This window comes from Stegodyphus dumicola, chromosome 6 (genome assembly GCF_044657685.1).
Source record: "Stegodyphus dumicola isolate Sdum_Otavi_A_Nest chromosome 6, ASM4465768v1".
Lineage (NCBI taxonomy): Eukaryota > Metazoa > Arthropoda > Arachnida > Araneae > Eresidae > Stegodyphus > Stegodyphus dumicola.
The window spans coordinates 29553330-29576525 of NC_140773.1; the positions used below are offsets into that span (position 1 = coordinate 29553330).

At 33.6% G+C, this 23196-nt stretch overlaps 1 protein-coding gene across 1 annotated transcript in view; it reads left to right on the forward strand.

Annotated features, from left to right (window-relative positions):
• LOC118183062 (inactive dipeptidyl peptidase 10-like) overlaps nt 1-22078 on the forward strand; it is a 484033-nt gene extending 461955 nt beyond the window's left edge. Inside the window, exon 21 of the mRNA XM_085819647.1 lies at nt 7933-22078. Coding sequence (XP_085675773.1) covers nt 7933-8079 — 147 coding nt within the window. The 3' untranslated portion in view covers nt 8080-22078. The remainder of the gene's footprint in view (nt 1-7932) is intronic.
• Nucleotides 22079-23196: the final 1118 nt, after the last annotated feature.

Genomic DNA, 23196 nt, shown 5'->3' on the forward strand with positions numbered 1-23196 from the left:
ACTAAAATTAACTCGAAATTTTAGTTTAAAACTACGATACATGTATGTTAAAAGTAAGGGTTTAATGCTAATTTCATTATACAAATTTAAATTTATCATTCTGACTGTAATTCGTTTAAAATAAAATCTACAAATCTCAATTAAACCCTGATAAGCGGAAATGGAACTTTTCTTTTAGTAGTATACAGTTGCATGAGAAGACGAAAGAAACAAACAACTGAGACAATATATGAGAAGGGATAGTAAAAGGCACGGATCGACTAAACAGTCGGGCCGTGCCTTTAGCTCAGTCGGGCCATGCCTTTTACTATCCCGCATGACCGCCGTAACAGATTTTTCTAGAACAAGGTCTTCCGTATTTGACGATGCTCCAACAAATAAGTGTCGGAATGTGTGGTTCCAATATGAAGGGCGAATACCCATTTTGAACTGGCTGTTCATGGACAGGTCAATCTAGCATCAATGGATTAGGAGTGGTGGACCATTTCCTCACATGATTTATCGAGCCTTGATTTCTTTCTGTGGGCAAAGCTAGCGTGTATCACGATCCTGTGGATTCTGAAATGGATCTCGCGGTAAGACTCTTCTTTGCTGCTGCTGCAATCAGGCAACCTTGGCGTCTGATGGTGCAAGCACTGCAGCTGTATTCATCTTGTACGCCATTTGTATTTATGATGTCCAATAAATATTTTTACTTTATCACTGTCTGGTGTTCTTTCTGATGCTCTACCCCATGCTACCACTTACTCCTGTTGTTTCCGGTTAGGAGTTTTGCTATGCAATTCTCAATCCTTATAATATGCCTTACCTTCCATAAAAATCTGTTGCCGCATTTTTGAGACACCTTCTATGTACCATAAAACCTTTGAGTTACAGTTTTGAAACTGCTTTCAAATGTGTGCATGGACTGTGTGATAATATGTGCATCATCTTTTATTAAATCGCTGTCGTCCAGTGAATTTAGGTCAAATAAAAATTAATCCAATATTCAGTTGTTGGAGGTGTACTGAAATTTACAGAACGAGGGAATTAAGAACAGGAAACTTTTCAAAATTCCCATTTTAATTCTACATATCTGAATTTAATTTATTAAAAAATGGAAGATAATTTTATAATAGTTCTTTTATAATAGTATAATTTTATAATAGTTATAGAGTATGTTCTCACTAAATCCTTAAACTAGTGTGTCTTATTCATTCGGCTTGCTAAATAACTGTTGAGTAGGCTTGTCGAAGTACTGCTCTTCATTTCAGAGACTATAACTAATACGCAACTTTGGTTTGTAAGAAAGAAACTGCATAATTTCCATGCACAGCTCAAACACATCGCTTAAGATGCAGGCCTTGAATAGCTACCGTACCTTGGTGTGATAATGAGGTACAGCATGATTCCCACAAAATACGAAACGTTGATTAAGCGCTCGTCCCCTTATATTCTGTACTATATTTACTTCAGTAATTAGATGTTTTCCTTGTATTTCATGTTTCAACTCAGAGTTTTTAATATAACTGAAATTTTCAGTTACTTTTCCTATTAATTCCAAATGCTCACAAAATAAAATTCTTCCAACATTTTCTTTTATTTAATGTGTCAACAAACACCAAGAAAAGCTTTATTTATAAACAACAATTGACTTGCTCAGTTAAATGCTCACTTTTCGATAACTGGCTTTCATATTAATTACTTCCTGCAGTAACATATCAGTATTGTAACAGCTTTAAATAATATTAAAATCTTGTAGTTTAAATAATTTAAATAGATGAACATTAAGGTATTTGTGAATGGCAATATTTGAAACCAGACTCGAGAGCCTCGTGCGACTCTCGCACGAAGAATGTAATTTATTTTTAAATGATAGAATATGTTTTCTCTTCTTGTTTGTATGTCGCCATTTTTTTGAGTGTTAAATAAAAGTTATTGCTGTGTTCCATCATTGGAGTTGCTTCATATTGACAAAGAAGTATCACAGTCATAATTATTTTGGAGGCACTGACCGAGATCGAATAATCGTGCGTATTTCTATTTCATTAGTTCATCACTGAATGTAACTTCCTGTTGATATTGAATTGTCTTATTAGTTCATCACTGAACATAATATTAGTGATACCAGGTTATTACTTCCTGTTAATATTGAATTGCCTTATTTTATTAGTTCATCACTGAACGTAATATTAGTGATATCAGGTTATTACTTCCTGTTAACACTGAACTGCCTTATTTTATTAGTTTATCACTTGAACGTAAACTTAGTGATACCATTTTAATGCCGTTTCTACTAATGCTCAAAGGAAAAGAAAAATATCTGAAGAGCAGATCTTGGAACCGATGAAGGAAGAAAATAAAGCATCCAGAGATGTATTTGAAGAAGAAGTTAAATCACCAGAATTAAACGTGGAAGATGTTCACGAAAACTTGAAAAACGATAAAGAAATTAATATTGAGAATCATTTTGCAATGCAGCGTTATCATCATCTTTCGGCTTTAGATTTAATATCAAAGCCGTTACTAATAGACGAAGAAAACAATTGTCGAAAACAAATGACAATTGAATATTATCCGAAAGGCACAGATGAACTGAGGAAAGGCTTTGCTGTGAATTATAGCCGAGGAACTGGTCCAACATGGAAGAGATCTAGGCGCCGTCAAGGAAAATAAGGAAGACTAATTTGAACACTTTCCATTTTCTATTTAAATGTGGTGTAAAAATATTTGTTTAAAATTTAAAATTTTCGGCCTGAAAATTTGGAAACTTATGAGAGAAGTAATCTTTTCTCTTTAGCAATTGAGCAAGCCGAGCTTATAAACTTTCGAAATTTACAGAACTTTTCCCTTCGGTAAAAGTCTCTCCGTTGGGGGAGAGGTTGTAACAGCTTTAAATAATATTAAAATCTTGTAGTTTAAATAATTTAAATAGATGAACATTAAGGTATTTCTGAATGGCAATATTTGAAACCAGACTCGAGTGCCTCGTGCGACTCTCGCACGAAGAATGTAATTTATTTTTAAATGATAGAATATGTTTTCTCTTCTTGTTTGTATGTCGCCATTTTTTGAGTGTTAAATAAAAGTTATTGCTGTGTTCCATCATTGGAGTTGCTTCATATTGACAAAGAAGTATCACAGTATCATGAATGAATGAGATCATGAATGCTCGTTTGAATCACATCTTTCGCTATCGGAATGTAATGAATGTTTACTTTAGAACTCAACAAAGTTTTGCCAGTTTGAAGTTGATTTACCAATTCCTCAGTTAAAACATGACTCTTCCTTTTCTTAGCACAAAGACATGCCACTTGGTAAAGAAGTTTCTAAAAAAATGTCATTTAAACTGACTTCATATCAAATTTTGTGATATTATCACTAGTATTAAAACGTTCCTTCTGAGGCATCAAGATGTTAAAACTATGTGTTGTAGATTCATCCCCGTTACGATTACTGAAGTGGTCTAGCAACTTTGACAGTTTAAGATTAAAATTTGAAAGTATATTACACCATATGATGCATTTTAGTTGCGCGCGTTACCTTTCTCTGATGTTCAAGGGAATTCCAGGAGCAACAAAATTACCTTTCCATAGATATATTTTCAACATAACTACAATTACTAAAATCAATAAAATAATGTAAGGATCTTAAGTTTTACTAACGTTTATTTTTATTTTAAATCTTTACTATCACTTCTTATTTTCTACTTCCGGCCAGAATTAAAAGCTTTTAACTTATTTATGCAAAATTTGTCTGGCGAACGCCAAGTACTTAAGTTGTGGCTTTTTGCCAAGCGAGAGAGAGGAAGGAGTTTGTAGGGTTTATATTTATTTTAACTAACATTTATTTTAAGTTTAAACTATCTTTCCTGTCAAGCCTTACTTTCCCCTGGAACTGCCAATGCCAGAATATGTAAATTTTAGTAGAACGCGCAAGGATTCAAATTATCAGCGCAAGTATTCTGATTTAAATAGAAGGAAACAAGTTCGGTGTGATATTCTTACTTCACGAGCGCGGAGGTAGTTAGCGAGAAATTCAAGAACCCCGCGTTTCGGCCTATGTGCTTGGCGGGAAGTAGTGTTAATCGTTCAAGTGAGCTTCAAGTCTGCTGAATTAGCAGCGGTGTTGTAAAACGCGGTGAGTTAGTTATTTTAGAGAGCCTCGTAGTTAGAGTCTTGTCTTTAGTTTCTTTTCAGGTTAGTATTTTTATTTGACCGCCGAGTTGGCGCCGTCTGTAAGCGTCAAGAGCACGCAATTGTAATTTATTACGTTGAATAAAAAGGGACTTAAACCCTTTACAAGACTCTGTGTTTTATCCTGTTTTCACAGTCACCTCTTGGTTGCGTGCAAGTTGGAGGCACGCAACATTACAAGTTAGTCGAAGCAGGCCGCTTGCCTTAGCAGTTTTTACTCGGTTGCTGGTTGCCTTCCAGGCCAGAGGTTTAAACCTCTTAATAATTTTAAACGTATTGTAGTGTTAACAGTTCTCTGTACTACATACGGCTTCCTGTTAATATACGGCCAATCTTCCACGTAGGCCCTTGTTGATTATTCCAAAGTTAAGTTAGAGTTTAGTTAAATATTTTTATATTCTTACGTTCAAACCACAAGTAGTTGGTCTCTGTATTCCGAAGTACGGAAATTATTGTAAAGAGTGAAAAATAAAGGGTTTCGTATACCCGTCCTGTGTATCTTGTCTTCTTCCCACATTTATTGAACATAGCTTTAGTAAGCTCCCTGTTCCGAGTCAGGTTCCTCAATGTTCCCAAAGAAAGTAAGGCGGAACATTGAACCTGATAATGTTTTCAAAATTTAGAGAAGCTGTTTTTTGTAATAAACAGAGGGTAAGAGCTTTGAACCTATTCTTCAGAAAACGAATTTCAAACATGATTTCATTCCTATATTACGATATACCAGCAAGGAATAAAGAAATATTTTGCTTGAACTAGAATGAAATGCAAAACAAAAAGTAACAAAACATTCAACTCCAACACAAATGAGGAAATTATCGCAAACTAAAATATACACAAACAGCTGTCCAGATTTTGTTGAATGTATTATTCATCCAATTAGACTGCAACAATAAACACATCATTAGACTGCAACAATAAACATTAGAAATATTCTAGAGAAATTTGGACTCGCCACACTGGCATCGTTGTTGACAGAAGCAAGAGGAAAACGCTGAGGTGTACGGTCTTCCCTAAGAAGTGCTGAGAAACAGAATGCATATGATTTACTACTTCTCTCGGTTTCATACGATTTATATTTAGAGAAATCCACTTTCTGACCTTGTCGCTACTTTTTTGAATATTTTAACTGTCTTTTCGAAAACAATTCCCTGTTTTTTTCTAATCTTACTTCAGGACACTATTTGGGGGCCTCCACCATAAATTGTTTTGTGTCCAAAATGTATTATATTATTGTCGCCGAACTTCGAGACATTGTAGATTTGCGTTTAGGCAGTAGTTTCGACTCAGACTTTAGGACCGTCTCTGGCATTCTCGGAATATGCTCATTTTTCGAATCAGGGGTGCTCAGATTTTTTAAGAATCACTGTTATGAAGGGTGTAAATTGACATTCTATATAAGATGTTTCAAAGGGACGTTTCCTTGTTATAAGCAGCTAACGCGTTTGTTGCCAGAATTAGCAAACTTAATCGCCAAATCTGCAGGGTGTAAACTTCAAATGACGCAAAGGCTATTGCTGTGTGCTGACAGATTTGACAAGTAAATAGTCAAACATTTGCTTAAACAAATATTTTTCGAATGGTTGGTTCTAAATTTATTGCTACAAGTTAATAATCGCTTAAACGCTTTAAATATTCTCAAAGTAACTCAGGTGTTGAGGCTACGACTAATTTGATCTCAAAAGGTATGTAGCAAAAGTATCAGATTTGTGTACAGAATTATTACGAATAAAATTATAATTAGTAAACTTATCCTATCAAATATCACTAAAGTAAATGAAGGAAAAAAAACAGAAGTCCATATCGTACATTATCGGGCAACAAAACTCGTCTCGGAGAGAGGGAATCAATATTGTGCCATTTAAAGCAACTTCCTCCGACGAAAAAATGGCAATTTCAGAGGTCATATACAAACCGGATTTCTCTAAAATCAAAAATCAGAATTTTAGCAATTCTACAAAGGGAAATTTATTTTCTAGCTCCCCCTCCAAAAAAAAGATACCTTTCAGTAATTTACATTTCAAATTTCTGTAATTTACCTTTAAAAATATTATAAGGTATTTCTCCCGCCTTCTTTGCATGGCTTCGTGGTGTAATTGCCAGAACATTCGGTGCATATTGAAGAGGTCCGAGGTTCGAGTCCCGGCGAAGGCATTGCTAATTTTTTATGTCTCCTGCTACGAAATAACCTAATGTCTCTACAGTGGCGCCCGAACTAAAAAAGGTGGTAGATGATGATTCTCCACCACCAGGTGGCCCCTAATCCCCATTCGCCCTCTATAAAGGGAAGTATATAAGGTACCTCTCCAGCTTTATTTCATGCCTTTATGGTGTAATGGTCAACACGCTCGGCGCGTATTCGAGAGGTTGGAATCCCGGCGAGGGCACTGTCCATTTTTCATGTCTCCTTCTTCGAAATAACCTAATATCTTCACAATATATTTATATGGTATCCGAAAATTTAATTAATGACATTCCAGCTTATTGTTGAGAAATGAAGACGAACTTTTTAACTGGATAATTAAACCGTAAAAATACGTATCTAAATGATTTTTTTCCAATTTTGAATTTTTGTGGAATTTTATAAATTTCGTATAATTTTATTAAAAGGTATCGGTTTCATTAAAAGGTTTTATTAAAAGGTATTTTGGCTAATCTTTGAAATATGGTAACAGGCAGTTTGGCGACATTTTGGTAAGGCGATAAAGGTTACTAGCTAGGATTTTAGCAGTGTACATGGATAAAAACAAGAGTGTTCGCAATGCCATTTTTGTGCAATTCTGGGATGTTTTTTTAAGTGAAAATATGTCGACGTGTACATGGATACCGTGTATGTGCAATTCTTAAATACGCGGCGAGCAGTGGGTGATTCTGCACTTTCTTCCAATTTCGCACCTAATCTTCGTCATGATTAAGCACTTTTGTTCCATAGAAGTTCTAGCATAAGCGTAATTCGGCTAGCAGATTGTTGGAAAAAAATGTTGAGTTAAAAAAAAAGAAAAAAAAAAAAAAAAAAAAAAACTTTATTTCGTGAAAACAAAATGGCGTCGAAAAAAAACTAGCAGGTTGCTGTAGCAGGGTTGGTCGCCAAATGTTCGCCAAAAAATCGCCAAGTTACCATAATCCGAAGATTAACCGGTAGTTTATTAAAAGTCAAATATTTCATATTCTCAAATCCCTCCTTCTTTGACCATTGGATTCCAGATTTGTTGAATATGTATTCCAGCAAAATGCAATGTGACAACCTGAGTCATTTACACCTTTGACCCAGTATAATTGTTTCTCGAGATTCAATTATTTCCTATATGCTGCATATGTTAAAAAATTACAAAGACCACCTGCAAATAATTGTATTCATATATACAGCTAGCTATGCGTATATGCGCAAGAACTCTTTCAGCCAGCACTTCTCGAATTTTGATTTTGTGGCATTCAATTCTTAACTGTATTCAGTTTCTTCAAACAAATAATAGAAGGTATATAAGCATGGATGAAGATACCGGAAGCTAAAATCATAGAAATCTCACTACATCAGTGTTTAAAAGCTGCTTAGAAACTACCTTTACTATTAATTAGGCAAAGATGTTTGTTCCCGCAGAATTTTGGAAACGCCTGCACACCTTTTGCTTTGCATCACAATGAATTGTTTTCTTTCTAAGAATAAAAAATAATAAATAAAGGTGTATGTGTGACTGTCAAAATAAAGCTTCGTGGAACTTTCAAAATAATGATTCACATGTATTCTGTTTATTCTTTTCAGCTGTATCCGGATGAGGACCACTCATTGTCCAACGTTCGGCGCCACCTCTACCGGACAATGGAAGGTTTTTTGAATGAATGCTTCTACATCCAACGAAAGGATGAGTACGAGAACACGAGAGTGCATAAAGACGTGAAAGGAAGATAGTACTGAACGCACTACTGAAATATAGTGATAACCTTATTTTCAGAATCTGTTTACATTCAATGGAATCATATATTGCATCGATATGTGGAACTGCCAGTCTGAATTGTTCTGTGGCGGAAAATATTTTCTCACACATATCTTGATCTTTTTTCATTATTATGAAACGTTTCTTGTCTGTCTCATTGCGAACGATGCCTATATATCTCCGAGTGATATTATATAGGCCTTATGTTTAAATGCGTTTGATGGCTATCTTAATTTTTAAGCGATTATTTTTATTTAAGAACAAATGTTGTTGTTAGGAAATTGAGGTACGCTTTTGTAGTAAAGGAGCAATTTCGGTACTATTTATTTTTAACACAGCAATGTTAATATAAAATATAAAAATATCAGCTGCATTGAAATTTGAAGAAAACCTAGGGAAAGTATGAAGTGAAAATAACGCTGATACAAGAATAGTAGTTTAATGCAATTTATTATTTTTATTATCAATTTTTTTTTTTAATTTTACAAATACAAAATCACAGATTCTATTTTGCACAACAGTTCCATTGCAAGTAATGCAATGGCCACACGTGCCGTATTGATGTATGTTTTAAAATATTCAGCATAAAACTGCTCAATTTAATTCTTAAAAAATATTTAATCTCTTTCTTGTTTTCTGTAGTGAATTACTGATTTGACCATTGCCAGTTAAGATGCGTTAACTGACATAATTAAGAGGAGGAAAAGTCAATCATTTTGGTTCAATTACAGCTTTCGTTTTGAGATTTTTCCCTCTGTTGACTTTTAAATTTCAAACCTTAGCTCATCCATGTGTTTTAATAAAACAAGTGTTTGGACATTTCTCTTTAATGCAATCAGCTCTTCTTTTGTCATAACTATAAGATATTTTCCCTTTATATTTAATTTAAATTGTTTCTTCCTTACTCTATGATACATAATTACATTAATAAACAATTAATGGATTCTTAATTATGCTAATCAACTACCGCTGATCATCCTTGATCGACCCATTGATCATCATTCATGGACCCCTAGGAATCTTTAACCATCCAGTTGATATCCTTAGTTTAAAACATATTTTTCTTTGGCATTCCTAATCGCATAAACCAATTTGTGTATGCGGACGCAAGTTTTAAGGAAAACTTAAATGAAGCAGAGGAAATGAAATACCATGAAAACGTGGTATGGCTTGGTACCAAGAAAATGAAGCCATGGAAATGAATAGAAGCTAATATTTGTTTCTCATTTCTATAGAAATGGAAAACCACCTATAATGGAATTTAAAATTATGCGCCTTAAAATACTTGATAAACATTCGCTTTATCGAAAAGTTGGCATGTGGAAATTAATCATTAGGTAACCAAAACAAAGCAAATAAGTAATGGAAGGTCATTAATATTCTAGGTCTTGTGTTGGGATAGATATGCCTTAAGAAACCATAATCAAGTCATGAACTGAACAGTTAAGGAGACAATGATTCAGCTTGCCTTTGTGCTAGTTTCTGGGCATCTTACCAATGGCTATATGAGTTTCCCCAGCTCTATACCAGATTTAATTGAGACCATCTTGAGACAATGGGAGACGGACACGAGGGTCACATTCCGTTTTCCTTTACGACCAACGTCTGAGAAATAAAATTCAACTCCACTGGCATCCCCGTGCCAGAAAGCCCGAGGAAATAATGTGTGCTTTCAAACAAACTCGCTTTGCAAGGGACATAAACTCGCCTCACAGACTATCGCAATTGACTTCCTGAACATAATACTATGAAAGTGGCCTTGTCAGCATTATTTAACATATTCTCTAACTAAATAAATTTTTCTTAGCTAATAACCATTGTTGGCATCTTGACTATATTTAATTCTACTTTATTTAAAATGATATATTAGTTTCTTTAGTTACTGAGTCAGGTTTCCTTGAGAACTCTCACACTGAATGATATCTACTCAGAATTTGGAAAAATTCAAGTTGGTTTAACAAAAACAACTATGAATTTTTTTTCTAAGGAGACTGGCAAAGTGCCAGTCAACTTCTTGAAGAGCAAATAACCTTCTCTAAATGCGTATTTTTTTCTGTAAATGCAATGTCAATCTAAGACTGGTTTTTTTCCTGACTTTGGATCTCATACTGGCATGTTTCCATATATTAGCAACTTTAGTTAATGACTTTGACTACAAAAGAGCTTTTCGTAAACTTCTTAAAAATTTTATCTTACGATCAAATTTCTCTTTTCAGTTTTGTTTCACAGATGAATCTGCACCTGAAATGTTTATTTTTTATTTACATTATTTTGTTCGTATAAGAGAAGTATTTTTCAAAAATGCTGTGCAGTTCTTTCTCAGATGATCTCATGTTAGACCTCCTGAAATTTTTAGAATTTTTCTTCAAAGCCAACGCTCTCAGAGAGTGAATTTCTCCAAGTTTAAACTATGATTTTCTCAGGTGTGTACGTGTCCTGGAGCAAGATATTCAAGTTAGTATTCAAAAGTTCTAAAGTGTGCGTGTCAACTAGTGACTCTGGTTTCTACTTCTTTGTCCATAGTGCAGCATCTTTAAAAAAGAGAGTTACGAGTTGAACCCTTAAAAAGTAATCCTGAACATAATATCTATTAAAAGCTGTACTTAAAATCACTAACATCCTTAAAATAAGGTACGTATTTTATAAAAACAGCTTCAAGTCTGTGATTGTGCAGTTTCTTACAAATAAAATTAATTTTTATAGCCCACGTAAATACGATTTTCCGTTAGTATGAATTAATTATATTATTATTTGCTTTAACATAAAATTATATATTTTCGCATGGAAAATTCAAAGAACGAAGATAGGTTACAAATAAAATAGTACATGTTGTTTTACCCACTATGATAACAATCACCGATAGAAGCAGCTTTCACTTCTTAGGTGCTCTATAAAATTGTTCTGAGGAGTAAAATCAAAATTAACATAAGTTATTTATGAATTAAATATCATTCTTTCAAAAAATGCCATTTAATTCATAAATATTTTATTCTAGCTTTTTATAACTAGGCAGATGCAGGCACATTCGTATGCTTCATAGATATCAGAGAATTTTCAATGCTTATTAGTGCAACTGCTAATAGTTTTTCTGGTATCTGAAAAAAATCTATATATTTGTTGGAAAAACTCTTAACTGGCATTCTTTTATAACATCTGTTAATAATTAGTTAAAAGGTAATGATTTATAACTAGTTCAGATTTAATAAACAGAACATATTTCTGTATTTCATTATTTATAATCTGAGATTATATTTCTGTTTGTAAAAATGTTACCAACTGAAAAAAATTAAACTCTAAATTATGTGGTAACGTAAAATTAATTCCATTTTAAATGATAGAGTTTAAAAGCAGTTATTATTCTTTTTCTCAATCGAAAAACATAACATAGAAAATATCATATTATAGAGATTTAATATATTAGTTTTTGTAAATTTTTAGCAGCATATATGACTGTTCGACTTCGACATCTATCTAATTTTTATGCATCGTATCAAAATGAATTATGACATAACTAAAATTTATTTTTTAATTTTCTGACAAATTTCTGCTTTACTACAAAAGTATTCATTTTTCAAACGATATTTATTCAATGCATTTGAATTTTCAGACTATTATTTCAGGATCAGAAAGATAAATTATTCTGTGCTTATAAAAACAGAAGAATATTGAATCAATGTAAATCTGATCTGGTGCTAAGTGTTTGTTCGTAGTACTTCGTTTTCAAATCTATAAAATGCGAAAAGATATATTCTCGGTATTTGCAAATAAGAAAAGAAATGTCTTTCATTCTTTTAAAAGAATTCAAATTAAGAACTATATTTAAAATATTTAACAAACTTCTCATTATCATAAGATAACACGTTTTTCATATTCTATTCTTAGTTGTTGCTGTGACTAATCCCACTTAATAAAAGAAATTCATTAAGTGAAATCTGATATCAAAGCAAGTCCATGAAATTTATTGTGACAAGGAGAAGTATTGCTCTTGACGCCCGCAAGAGCCTTAGTCACCATACAGGAGACAGAATAATTTTGCTAAGTTCCACCCCGAATTTTGAAGGAGAGCACACCGGCGGGGGGACTGGTCCGACAGTCTCCTAGTCCTCTTTCCCTGCTACCGACCTCCCGAGAGGGCTTTGTGCTCGACGCATTTTTAAAGTGCCCCCATGCCGCACAGCACTATACATTTAATAACATCCATGTTTTTTTCGGGATTCGAACCCTTAGTAAGGCAGTCAGCGTCACTAATTACTTTCTCGGTTGGGCAAATTATTCTTAGTTGCTAGTAAAATTCAAACACATCGTATATTTACCATTTGTTTAAAATGATAAACATTTGTTTAATTTGCCTTGTTGACATTTTATAAAATCACTTTAAAATAGTGAATAAGGATAGACATATTAATAAGGGAAACTATACATGATGCCAGTTATTAAGTTCTGCATTCTATTCTACCTTAAAGAGCGATGACATAATCTAGAAAAACAGGTTCGGAAAAAAAAAAAAAAAAAACCTTAAACCTTTTATAGAAGTTATTCCACTTAAAGGAATTATAACTGATGTTCTCAGTAAACGAGTCCAAATATATCATATAGTTACCCTTTGTTTTAAATTTATAAACATGTCTTTAATCTGCCTTATTAAGTTTTTATATAATAATTTTCAAACAGTGAATAATTTGGAGATATTAATAAGGGAAACTATACATACTGCCAATTATTAAATTCTGCATTCAATTTTACCTTAAAAGAGCGATGACCTAATCTCGATTTGGATTATTCAGTTATGGCAAAGCACACGAGGGCTATCTGCCTAAAGGGAGGGATGCCTTTCGTGGAGGACTTTCTAAGGGAAACTGGCTCGTATACACGTTACACATGGGGAAAATCACTAAAACGTCCGTGCAGCCAGCCCGTTCGCGGGATTCGAACCTCAGACCGAACTACCAGTGTTCAGCGTCTTTACCGCTCGGCCGTTTGACCTAATCTGGAAAATACAGTTTCGGAAAAAAAAAAAAATAAATAAAATAAACCTTTTATAGAAGCTATTCCATTTAAAGAAATTGTAACTGCTGTTCTCAGAAAACGCGTCCAAATTAAGAGAGTTTTATCTTCGTTGCTGAAATTTTTATCTGATAACGCATTTCATCGCATACTCTACATTAATTGCCTTTACAGTAACAGGAATGCAGTTTAAGCCGAATTGAGCAGTAGTCTTGTGATGCTCAAATTCCGACAAATAAACTAAGTATTAAAAATAAATTTGTAATATATGCATTTGTATATGCCAATTTAAACAATTTTAAGTTTATGATGAAAGTGTATTTTTAAATAAACTTCATATCATGGAACCAAACAGCACATTTATTTCTTCGACATACTTTGCGCAGAGTGTAATCCAAATATCTTAAACTTAATACATTGGATTTGAAGCTTTCAAGTAGGGTGTCGTATAACAATTACTAAGGCTAAGGATTACGGAAATATTAAAATTTATTTTTTTCAATAATTTCAGAACTATATTTTTATTATTACTAGTCTTACACAAACAGTTAAAAGACTCGAAGACGTTTATTGACTTCAATAATTTTCTATTCCAGGCAGGCTATTTATAGTATTAAAAGTTTTTTAATTTTTTTTTAATATTTGGATAATTTTTCTTTAGTTAGTAACAACTTTCTTATTCCTGAATATAAATATGATGCTTATTCTAAGTTAACAATTGGGAATCACGCGAAGAATGTATAAGTATATATTTCGTATATCATAAGCTCATACGAAAATACAATAATTTCATTCAAAATCGCAATAAACTTTCGAGGTTCAGACTTGGTGCGACTTGGTGTATGAAGGTGCAGTTGCCCCTCGCTCCCTATTTTTTGACTTCGATGATAGTTTTGCGTTTTAGTCTATGTGTTGTATGTTTGATCAGACAGCCTGGCTGAGTAAAAGTCAAAATCCGGTTACGACCACGTGCAGTGCTGATAACGATCACGTGTTTCTGAGACACCTTTGCCGATGCTTTATTTTTCTTCTTTTTCCCCCTTTCTAGTAATTTTGTTCTCCTGATGAGGAGGAACCTTTAGGTGCTCTCGGAATCGATTGAATGTTTTAATATATGTACGCTAAATACAAGGTTGTTATTGGGGTTTTGATAGTCCCATTGGCGTGTTTCTCTTCTATTCTAATAATCACATTATTTATTTATTACTCCATTAGGTGTTATAAAATTGGGAACAAAATTCAGGAAAATAGCACTAGAAACTGAATTCTTATGCGAACTGGTAAGCCAAAAAATATTTCAGATAATTTTATGTTATGATAAAAATGTTACCAATATAGCAAGATAAAATTTGCGACACGACATTTGTAAGCGCGTTATTTACGCGCGATAAATAAAAAAATTTTTGAAAATTCTTATTTATATTCATTAGAAAAATTAATGTAATAAAAATATTTGAATGGGAAAAGTTAAGAAGTTTGAATAAAATAATAGATACGAAGAATATCTTATGCAAATGTACGGTTTAACTGACATCGGAACATTTTTGTACTGTTCAATACTGAATGGTATGAGAGATCGTTAGTTATTAAATCATAATAATTTGGGAACGAAACAAGATCCTGTAACTGAACATCGTTATTTATAACATCGTCTGAACAAATTTGGGTGTAATCTGACATCATTTATGTTAAAAAGTGGAAATTTGCAAAATGGAGACACGAAATGTTTTCAAATATTTTATTAGTAAATAAACGGGTAATAAATCTCCGAAACCCCAAACTTGCCTATGATATTTCGAAGACTGAAGAAAAAATACAATATTACTAGCTGTCTAAAGGAACCTTGTATTGTCAGACCTTATCAGACCGGTTTATGTTCACCAAAAACTTCAAGGAATCAGCCAGCTTTCATGGGTATTATACAAGGTCCATCAGCACAGTTCCCTGATATGAAATATAAATACAAAGAGGACAGATAATTCATGCTCTTCTAATCTCTAAATAAAAGGTAAATATTTTTGCAGTTGGTAATCACGAATTGCTCTTTATCACTATTGGAGATACCAACGTACCAGCAAAATAACTTTAACAAACGACGTGCTCTATATGTTTACACTGTAAAGTTTATCACTTTATTTTAAAGTTTTAAATATCGAAATGTCTGCTGTCAAGTCATATACATTCCTAGAGACTAAATTTAAAATCCGACAGAGCTTTTCTAATTTTCTACTAACATAGTGTTAAAATGATAGGGAGAATTGTTCTGAAACAGATTCGATTTTTTTTAATGTACAAATTTTGATGGGGATGTAGTTTAAACTCGAATTCGGATTCTTGTAATTTAAATAAGTACATATCTCCCTATCGTTAAATGGAAAATCATTTGTTACAACAAAATTATGAATGAAATCTCGGTACTTATGTATCATACCATCGACCATGAAACTGTAACCAAACACTGCGATTTAGTGCCACTTATGGATAAGCGTGGGGTAATAACATAATCATAAAGTCTGCGCATTCGTTTAATGTAATTCTTATTCATTATCGGTAACAACGTTATGATTTTACGAACAAGGATTAATTAACTGTTATTACTGTATTTTTGAAAAAAATAATTAATAAAATTTGAAATCTGCCTGTACTGAACAGCAAGCAATGGATTATTTTCAAAATTTGTTACCTTACTATCAAAAACGTGTGTATTAATGATTGTATTGATATATTCAAATGGATATGGCGGATAGAAAAGTACCAGACTGGGGCAATTGCCTGCTGGAAGCATGCTTCCATAATGCTCCAAATAGAGCTTCCTACCATACCTTCAGTTTCAAACGTTGTTAAATATAGCTATTCATCAGATAAAGTCAGAGGGCCTAACAAAATAGTAGACACTGATGAAAGCCTTTTCACAAAGCGCAAAAACAAAGCGGATGAAATACTGTTTGTTTATTAAATAAAGGAGCGTCACTTCCTTCAGAATACAGAAAAAACTTCTGACGCAACACTAGCGGGATCTCCGCCAAATTCCATATTTCACTGGTAGCCAACTTTGACGGTCGACGGATTAGTACGTAATTACTGAAATGTTTTTCATAATTGAATTTACTAATTGAATAACAATATGTGTATTCTCCAAGGACATCCAATAAGCACACAATTTCATCATGAAATGGAAAAGTACATAAGCAACAGAACAATAACCTTTCAAATCCTTATTTGTGTTATATCTCATTTATTTTAATACCCCACAATGCACTGATTAACATTTTATATAGGTTTAGTAGGAAATGCTAGAGTAACGATTATATAAAATTATAATAACAGTATACCTCACGAGATATACAGGGGTTGGACAAAAATATGGAAACACCTTTAAAAAAACATGTTTCTTTGCTTACTATGATGTAGGAAACCCGTTGGCATCCAAAACAGCTTGCAGTCTTCTCGGAATGGATAAATACAGTTCCTGTATGTTTGCCAAGGGAATATTATACCATTCTTCCTGCAAAACGGTGGCTAGTTCAGATAACGATGTTGGCGGTGGATAACGAGAACGCACTTTCCGTTCCAATGTAGACCACGAAGGTTAGATAATATTCAGGTCTGGTGACTGTGGTGGCCAGGGTAGATGGGACAACTCATCCTCGTGCTCAGAAAACCAGTCCTGGACAATGTGAGCTGTGTGAACAGGGGCTTTGTCGTCTTCGAAGACACCATCACCATCGGGAAACAAAGTTTGTACCATAGGATGAACTTGATCGACCAAAATGTTCAAGTCTTGGCAGTCATGTGCCCTGACACAGTTATCATGGGGCTAGCAGAGAAGCACGGTATGGCTGCCTAAACCATAATAGAACCCCCGCCATGTTTCATTCTTGGCAACAAGCAGTCTGTATTATAGGCTTGAGATGGCGTTCTCCAGACGTAAACTCGGCCAGAAGTGGGAAACAATGTGAAAGAAGACTCGTCAGTCCATATTACTCGCTTCCACTGCTCTATAGTCCCGGCTTTATGACTTAAACACCACCTTTTCCTGTTACGGGCATTAGCATCACTGATGAGTGGCTTCTCAATTGCAGCACGGCCAGCAATTCCCTGTTTATGAAGCTCCCTTCTAATTGTTTTGGTACTCACAGGGTTCGGTAACACAACATTCATTTCAGCAGTAACTTTTGCAGCTGTGGTCTTCTTATTTTTCGTCACAATTGCCCCTAATGATCGTCTGTCACGATCACTCAGGACACACTTTCGTCCGCGCTGTGATTTAGCAGATGATGTTTTTCCGCTTTTCAAATATGCGGAATAAATCTTCGATACAGTACCTCTTGAAACACTAAACACCTCGGCTACCTTGCTTACGGAAGCACATATCATACGTGCTCCTACATATTTCATTAAATTCAATCTTTCTTTTCAAACATGCATTTCACAAGGTGTTTCCATATTTTTGTCCATCCACTGTAGCTATAAGACAACTATCCACTATTTTAAAAGCTTTTGGTATTTCTATGGCAGCAATTATATAACCTGGTATAATTCCGGTGATAATCAATGCATTCTCTGAGTATGCTATGAGAAAGAGTTACCACATTCACAGATGTCATCTCAATTCAGCTATTAAATACGAAATTATTTCAAAACAATAGGTAGCTCTTTTTTGCAGCTTTTGCCGTATGACGTAAAATAGTCAACCGCCGTAGATGATTAATGTTAATTTAAAAAATGGCTCTCCATGTTGTTGTTGTCGCTTATGCTCACTTGTATGACATCGTCAGCCCAAGCCACGAAATTCCTCGTGGCATGGAGCGCTAGATTACGCCTGCCGTTAGCAACAGCCTTGTGCACCATTCAGGTGACACTGTGATTTAGTTCAGTTTCGCCCTCATTTTGATGAAGAGCACCCCGGGGAACGGGTCTGAGGGTCTCCCATCACTCTCCCCTTCCACTAAACCATACGAGAGAACTTTCAGCTCGCCGCATATTTAAAGTGCCGCCATGCCGCACCGATACCATACATTTACACACATCCATCCCTTCTCCGGGATTCGAACCCTGGCCCTTCGGCACGGCAGTCAACGACGCTAACCACTATACCGGTTGGGGGGCATGGTTCTTCATAATAGGCAAAAGTCGACAGAACACAATTTCACCATTGAATAACCCCACCGCACTAACCGTGCAGCTCTGCCCTAATTTTGAAGAACCTAAAGGTTTCCCACCCCTCTTTCCTGCCATCAAACCACCGAGATGTCTTATGGCTCGCTAATATTTTAAGCGTCCCCACGTCGCATAGACACTACATACTTAGATATTCATCACTTTTCCGGAATTTGAAGCCAAACCCAACGGTACAATACCCAGCATCGCTAACCACTCTGTCGATCAGACGGTTCCACAATAAGCTCCCAGGTGAACTTTGAAGCTGATAGCTCTGTTAGAAAGATAACAAGTTTTGCCGATGGAAATAAACAAAATCACGAGTGAGTCTTTCACCGTCAAAAGCTGTTTAATACAGCTATTCATCACAGAACAGGAATGCATACAGTAATGCTTTTAGGGAAATAGCCGCTGGGAAAGTTTTAACTGCTTTTATTTCTTCTTGAGCTTAATTCTTACGAATCTTGATGTTAGACTGAATTACATTAATAAGATTAAAAACAATTAAAGTAGTTTCTCTATTATTTGGAATTCGCGTCGTTTCGAAAGATTTCGTAAAATTTTATTTAAATATTTGTACGGAAATAATTTTACTCATTTAATGATACATTTTTCCCGAGTAATTATACATTTCCTTAAACTCGTGTTTACCAAACAGAAAATTATAGCTTCATTTCATTGTAAAAAGATGCTGAATGTTGACATTATAAAATCCTAAACATTTTAAATATGAATGCATGTAATAAATACTTAATATTAAGCAACGCATTAACATGTAATTTCAATTTCACCACAACCGTTGAAAAGTTAAGAAGGAAATATATACATTGGATTTAATTTAGCTGCTCTATTACAAGATGAAAGAAATGGTACTAAACGTATGATTATATCTTCGCAGAAGAAAAAGAATATTCAGTACCACGTAAATTGTTATTTATATGTAATATATGACTGGTGGATATTGTTTCGTACTTTTACTTCTATTGACGTGTTGACGATCTACTAAATACAGACTATTGTGTGATTACATACAGTTTCTAAACTGTGAGGGTTCTGTCAGTGGATTGTACACTATATCCTGAAAGTGTGACTACAGATGCATATATTTTGTTTATATTTCTCTTTAAATTATGTATATGACTAAATTCTTTTCACGTAGTTCATAAAAGTTACATATGTTATATGTGTAAAATATGTAAATATACATAATATATATATATATATATGTTTTTCTGTAGAAAATTTGAGTTGCTTGTAAAACAGAGACTGTAATTTGAAAAGGAAATTTTAAGGTTGAATAAGTTATTTGTGAATCATTTTTGCTCATTATACCCAGAATTTATAATACTTACATTGCATAGTCACTCTTATTATGCTTTATGCATTTTTATTATTTTACGTTATGTGCATAAAGCATTATAAGTAACCACATAAAGTGTTTTAAGTACACTTTTAAGTACATAATAAGCGTACCATTACGAAATTTATTAGCTCAATGGACGCAATGGTTAATAATTAATGCATACAAAGAATCCAGATAAAATTCTTAACCACTTGACTCACATATTTGCTTTATTGTTATATTAGCCATATGATTTTGCTTTATTCCAGTTTCGTATTAACTGGAATAAACATGTTGACTTGAAATTCCATTTGTATTTCAGGCCAACTTGTTTGAGTCCCTGCAGGTTTCTATAAGAACGTAAAACACTTTTTTGTTTTGTTCTAACACATTAAAGGTGGTAAATAATTACATGTATATTGTAAACTTCTTACAGTGCATTTTCTGTTAAATATGCAAGTGCCTTACACCGGCTTAAAAATACTGATTTTGGCGCATGAAGGCTATAGTGGATGAAATAATTAAAGAAAAACAAAGTAGAAACATGTGCCTCTGTTTTAGTTGAGACATGTAGAAATTTTAAATGAATAATATACTAGACCACGTATTGTTTATAACATGAAAATACTGACAAGTTATCTTCAACAACTGATTCAAAGGGTAAGGATCACTTTTGGTTATTGAATGTATTACTGTTTTCCTGGCATTTTAGCTGTGGCTGCAGCAATAGATTTGTATAAAAAATTACGTAAGTGTAATTGAATGTTAAGTGTAAACCGTAATATGCATCGTGGCCTTGTAAACTAGCTGCCTAGTTGTTGTTATAAACGTTGTCTTTTATTTATTGCCAGTGATTATTGTTATTGCTGTATTTCGTTGCTTTTATGGCAAGTTTATAGATGGAAAGTTTGTATTAAAATACTCATTGTCATGTAAGGAAGTGTCCACTGTATTTATGGTGAATTAAATTAGGAAATGTTTAGTTTTTTAAATTCTTCTTTATAAATTTGAAAGAGACATTAATGAAAATTGTTTTTTATTGTTTATTTATATATATTTGAACGATTTCCGGATAAATTTAAATTAACAACTTGCATCGTCAATAAATAATCAGCTTCCGAAAAGAAACATACATAAGCTTATCTGATTACCAAGAACGTAATTACATTCGACAGGATTAGATCCTTAATTATCAGTTATCAGACATCCGTCTGCTTGAGGTTAATCATAAAAAAACTGTTAACGTAATCTCACTAACTCAAGCAAACAAAATCTTCTGGCATGATTAACCATTCTTGGCAGCTTTTCAACAGGATAAATCTCTCTAGTATGTTATATGTTAAATTCAAATTAATGGAGCATACATTATTTGTTATTCCTTTGTCCTTTACTTACATATTTCTAGAGTGAGATTTGAAGATGGAAAGAGAAATGCAAGAAATTAAGCAAAATCTCTAGCTGATTAGCAATTAACAGCGCTTCACAATATTTTATCTTAATATAATACAACAACACTACGCTTTGTAATGCATATTGATGCCAGTTTACTTTTTATCTCCTGATTATATAATGTCCAAATTGCTGTTGAACAAGTTTAATGAAATATTTAAATATTTTTTTTGCTCATTTTATATTTTTTAGATCAACGATAAGTGTTCAAAATCGGAAACCTTTCCTTTTACTATATATTTCTACTACATTCAAATAAAGCTTTATTTATATAGTTCGAAGAATTATATTTCTTCGAGTAGCATAAAAGCATAGAAGCATAAAAGCATTCTCTAATATATTAAATCATGTGGGAGTTGAGGAAAAATAATGAAGCGAAATTTTTCCAGGCAACAATAAAATCTGCTATTCCATGTGGAGAAAGCTTAAGATAATTATTTAACAATTCAATTTATGTTTCACTTGATTACGGCAGAAGTTTTCTCACAATATTTTTCAACATCGTTTAACATTATGTTACTGAAAAACCTTAATAGCCAATTAAAGAAACTGTTTTGTTTGCTCAAAGAATATCATTAAGATGATGAAGAACTTCACAGTGAAATTAATTTCCTATTTCCTTAAACAGCATAACAGTTAAGCTATAAAATACTTTATCTTTTTTCGAGCTTATTTTACTATCTCTTCTTTTATGAGGAATGTGTGTATTGCCCTCCTTTATTTGCGAAACTATCAGCACATTTTCTTCCTTTTTTTTCTGTATTTACTTACAGTGGACCTTCAATGTATGAGCAGAATTAGAACTGCTGCATGTTATGTATAATAATACTAAGAATGTTAATTTTCGAAATTATTAAAAGTTGTTGTTAAAGACAAATAAAATGTTATTTTTACTGTATGTGTAAAACTACTAAAAACTATGTGTACAATTTGTACTCTTGTGATATCGATATGACGATGTGACACAATGTGGACCATTTGTCCCCAGTTTGTTGTAATAAAGCGTATTTGTACATCAAGAGTTACCGATTAGTTTTCTTGAAATATCACTTTACATAGTTACATACATTATACAGTTATATAGATATACAGATATAAAATGACAATGAATCCATTTATAATTAAATGAAAACAGGCGAATAGCTAATGATAGTGATAATGTAAATGCAGGGATGAATTAGTTTTAGTTTTCTAGAGATGGAATTTTAATAATTCTACAGTTAGCAATGCATAATGCAATGGTTGGACAAAAAGTACTAGCAGTATACCCCCTAGCCAAACCTGTCAGAGTACATATATAAGCCATTAATAAATGAATGCAGAGAAATGCTTTATCGTAAATTATTCTTTTTGTTTCTATACCGAAATAATTAGAAAATGCCCAAGATCTGAGTGCATGGACGGACGAGTAACCTTGACATGAGCAGAAGCTATTTTAATTAGTAACGACCTCATTCCATACAGTTAGTCAGTTTACAAGAAGAATACTAGAAGCAAAGTATATGTTGTGATGCATAGAATTTAAAATAATTTATACTTGTTTAACGCAGTTTCAGGCAGCATTTTATGAAACGCACCACATGTTTTAAAACGTTCTGCAGTCACACCACATACGATGCAGCGTCATGCAGACATCGCAGAACCGTATTCTAATAACAAATTTGAATCCAAAATGCGCATTTTCAGTTATGCATAGGCATCGGTCTTGAACAGAGGTCTTCCGAAACCAGATGGAATCAACCGGTTCTGAGACCGAAGTGCGTCCAATCATCGGTATGTAACATTTATCCAAACTTGCCCCAACAAGACGACCCTATTACGAGCATCGCTAACCAGAACAGAACATTATTTGCTGAGTACAGCTTTATGAGTATGATGCTAAAATGTGCCATCAAGATCTAGTCAACCTTCTAAATTGAAAGGCCACCCGCAACTTGGTGGCGGCTTCCCATCCCAGGAACATTACAAAGCCTCCACTGTGCCTAGGTGAACGCCAGAGGGACAATTCATTCAAAGAATTCTAATGAAAGAAGCGATTCAAACTCCTTGTCTCAATGAATCAATAATTGTCTGACTCAATGCGTGACAAAGCAGGATCTCCTAAGTTATGTTTATTGTGTTTCCCAGGTTTTCTAAG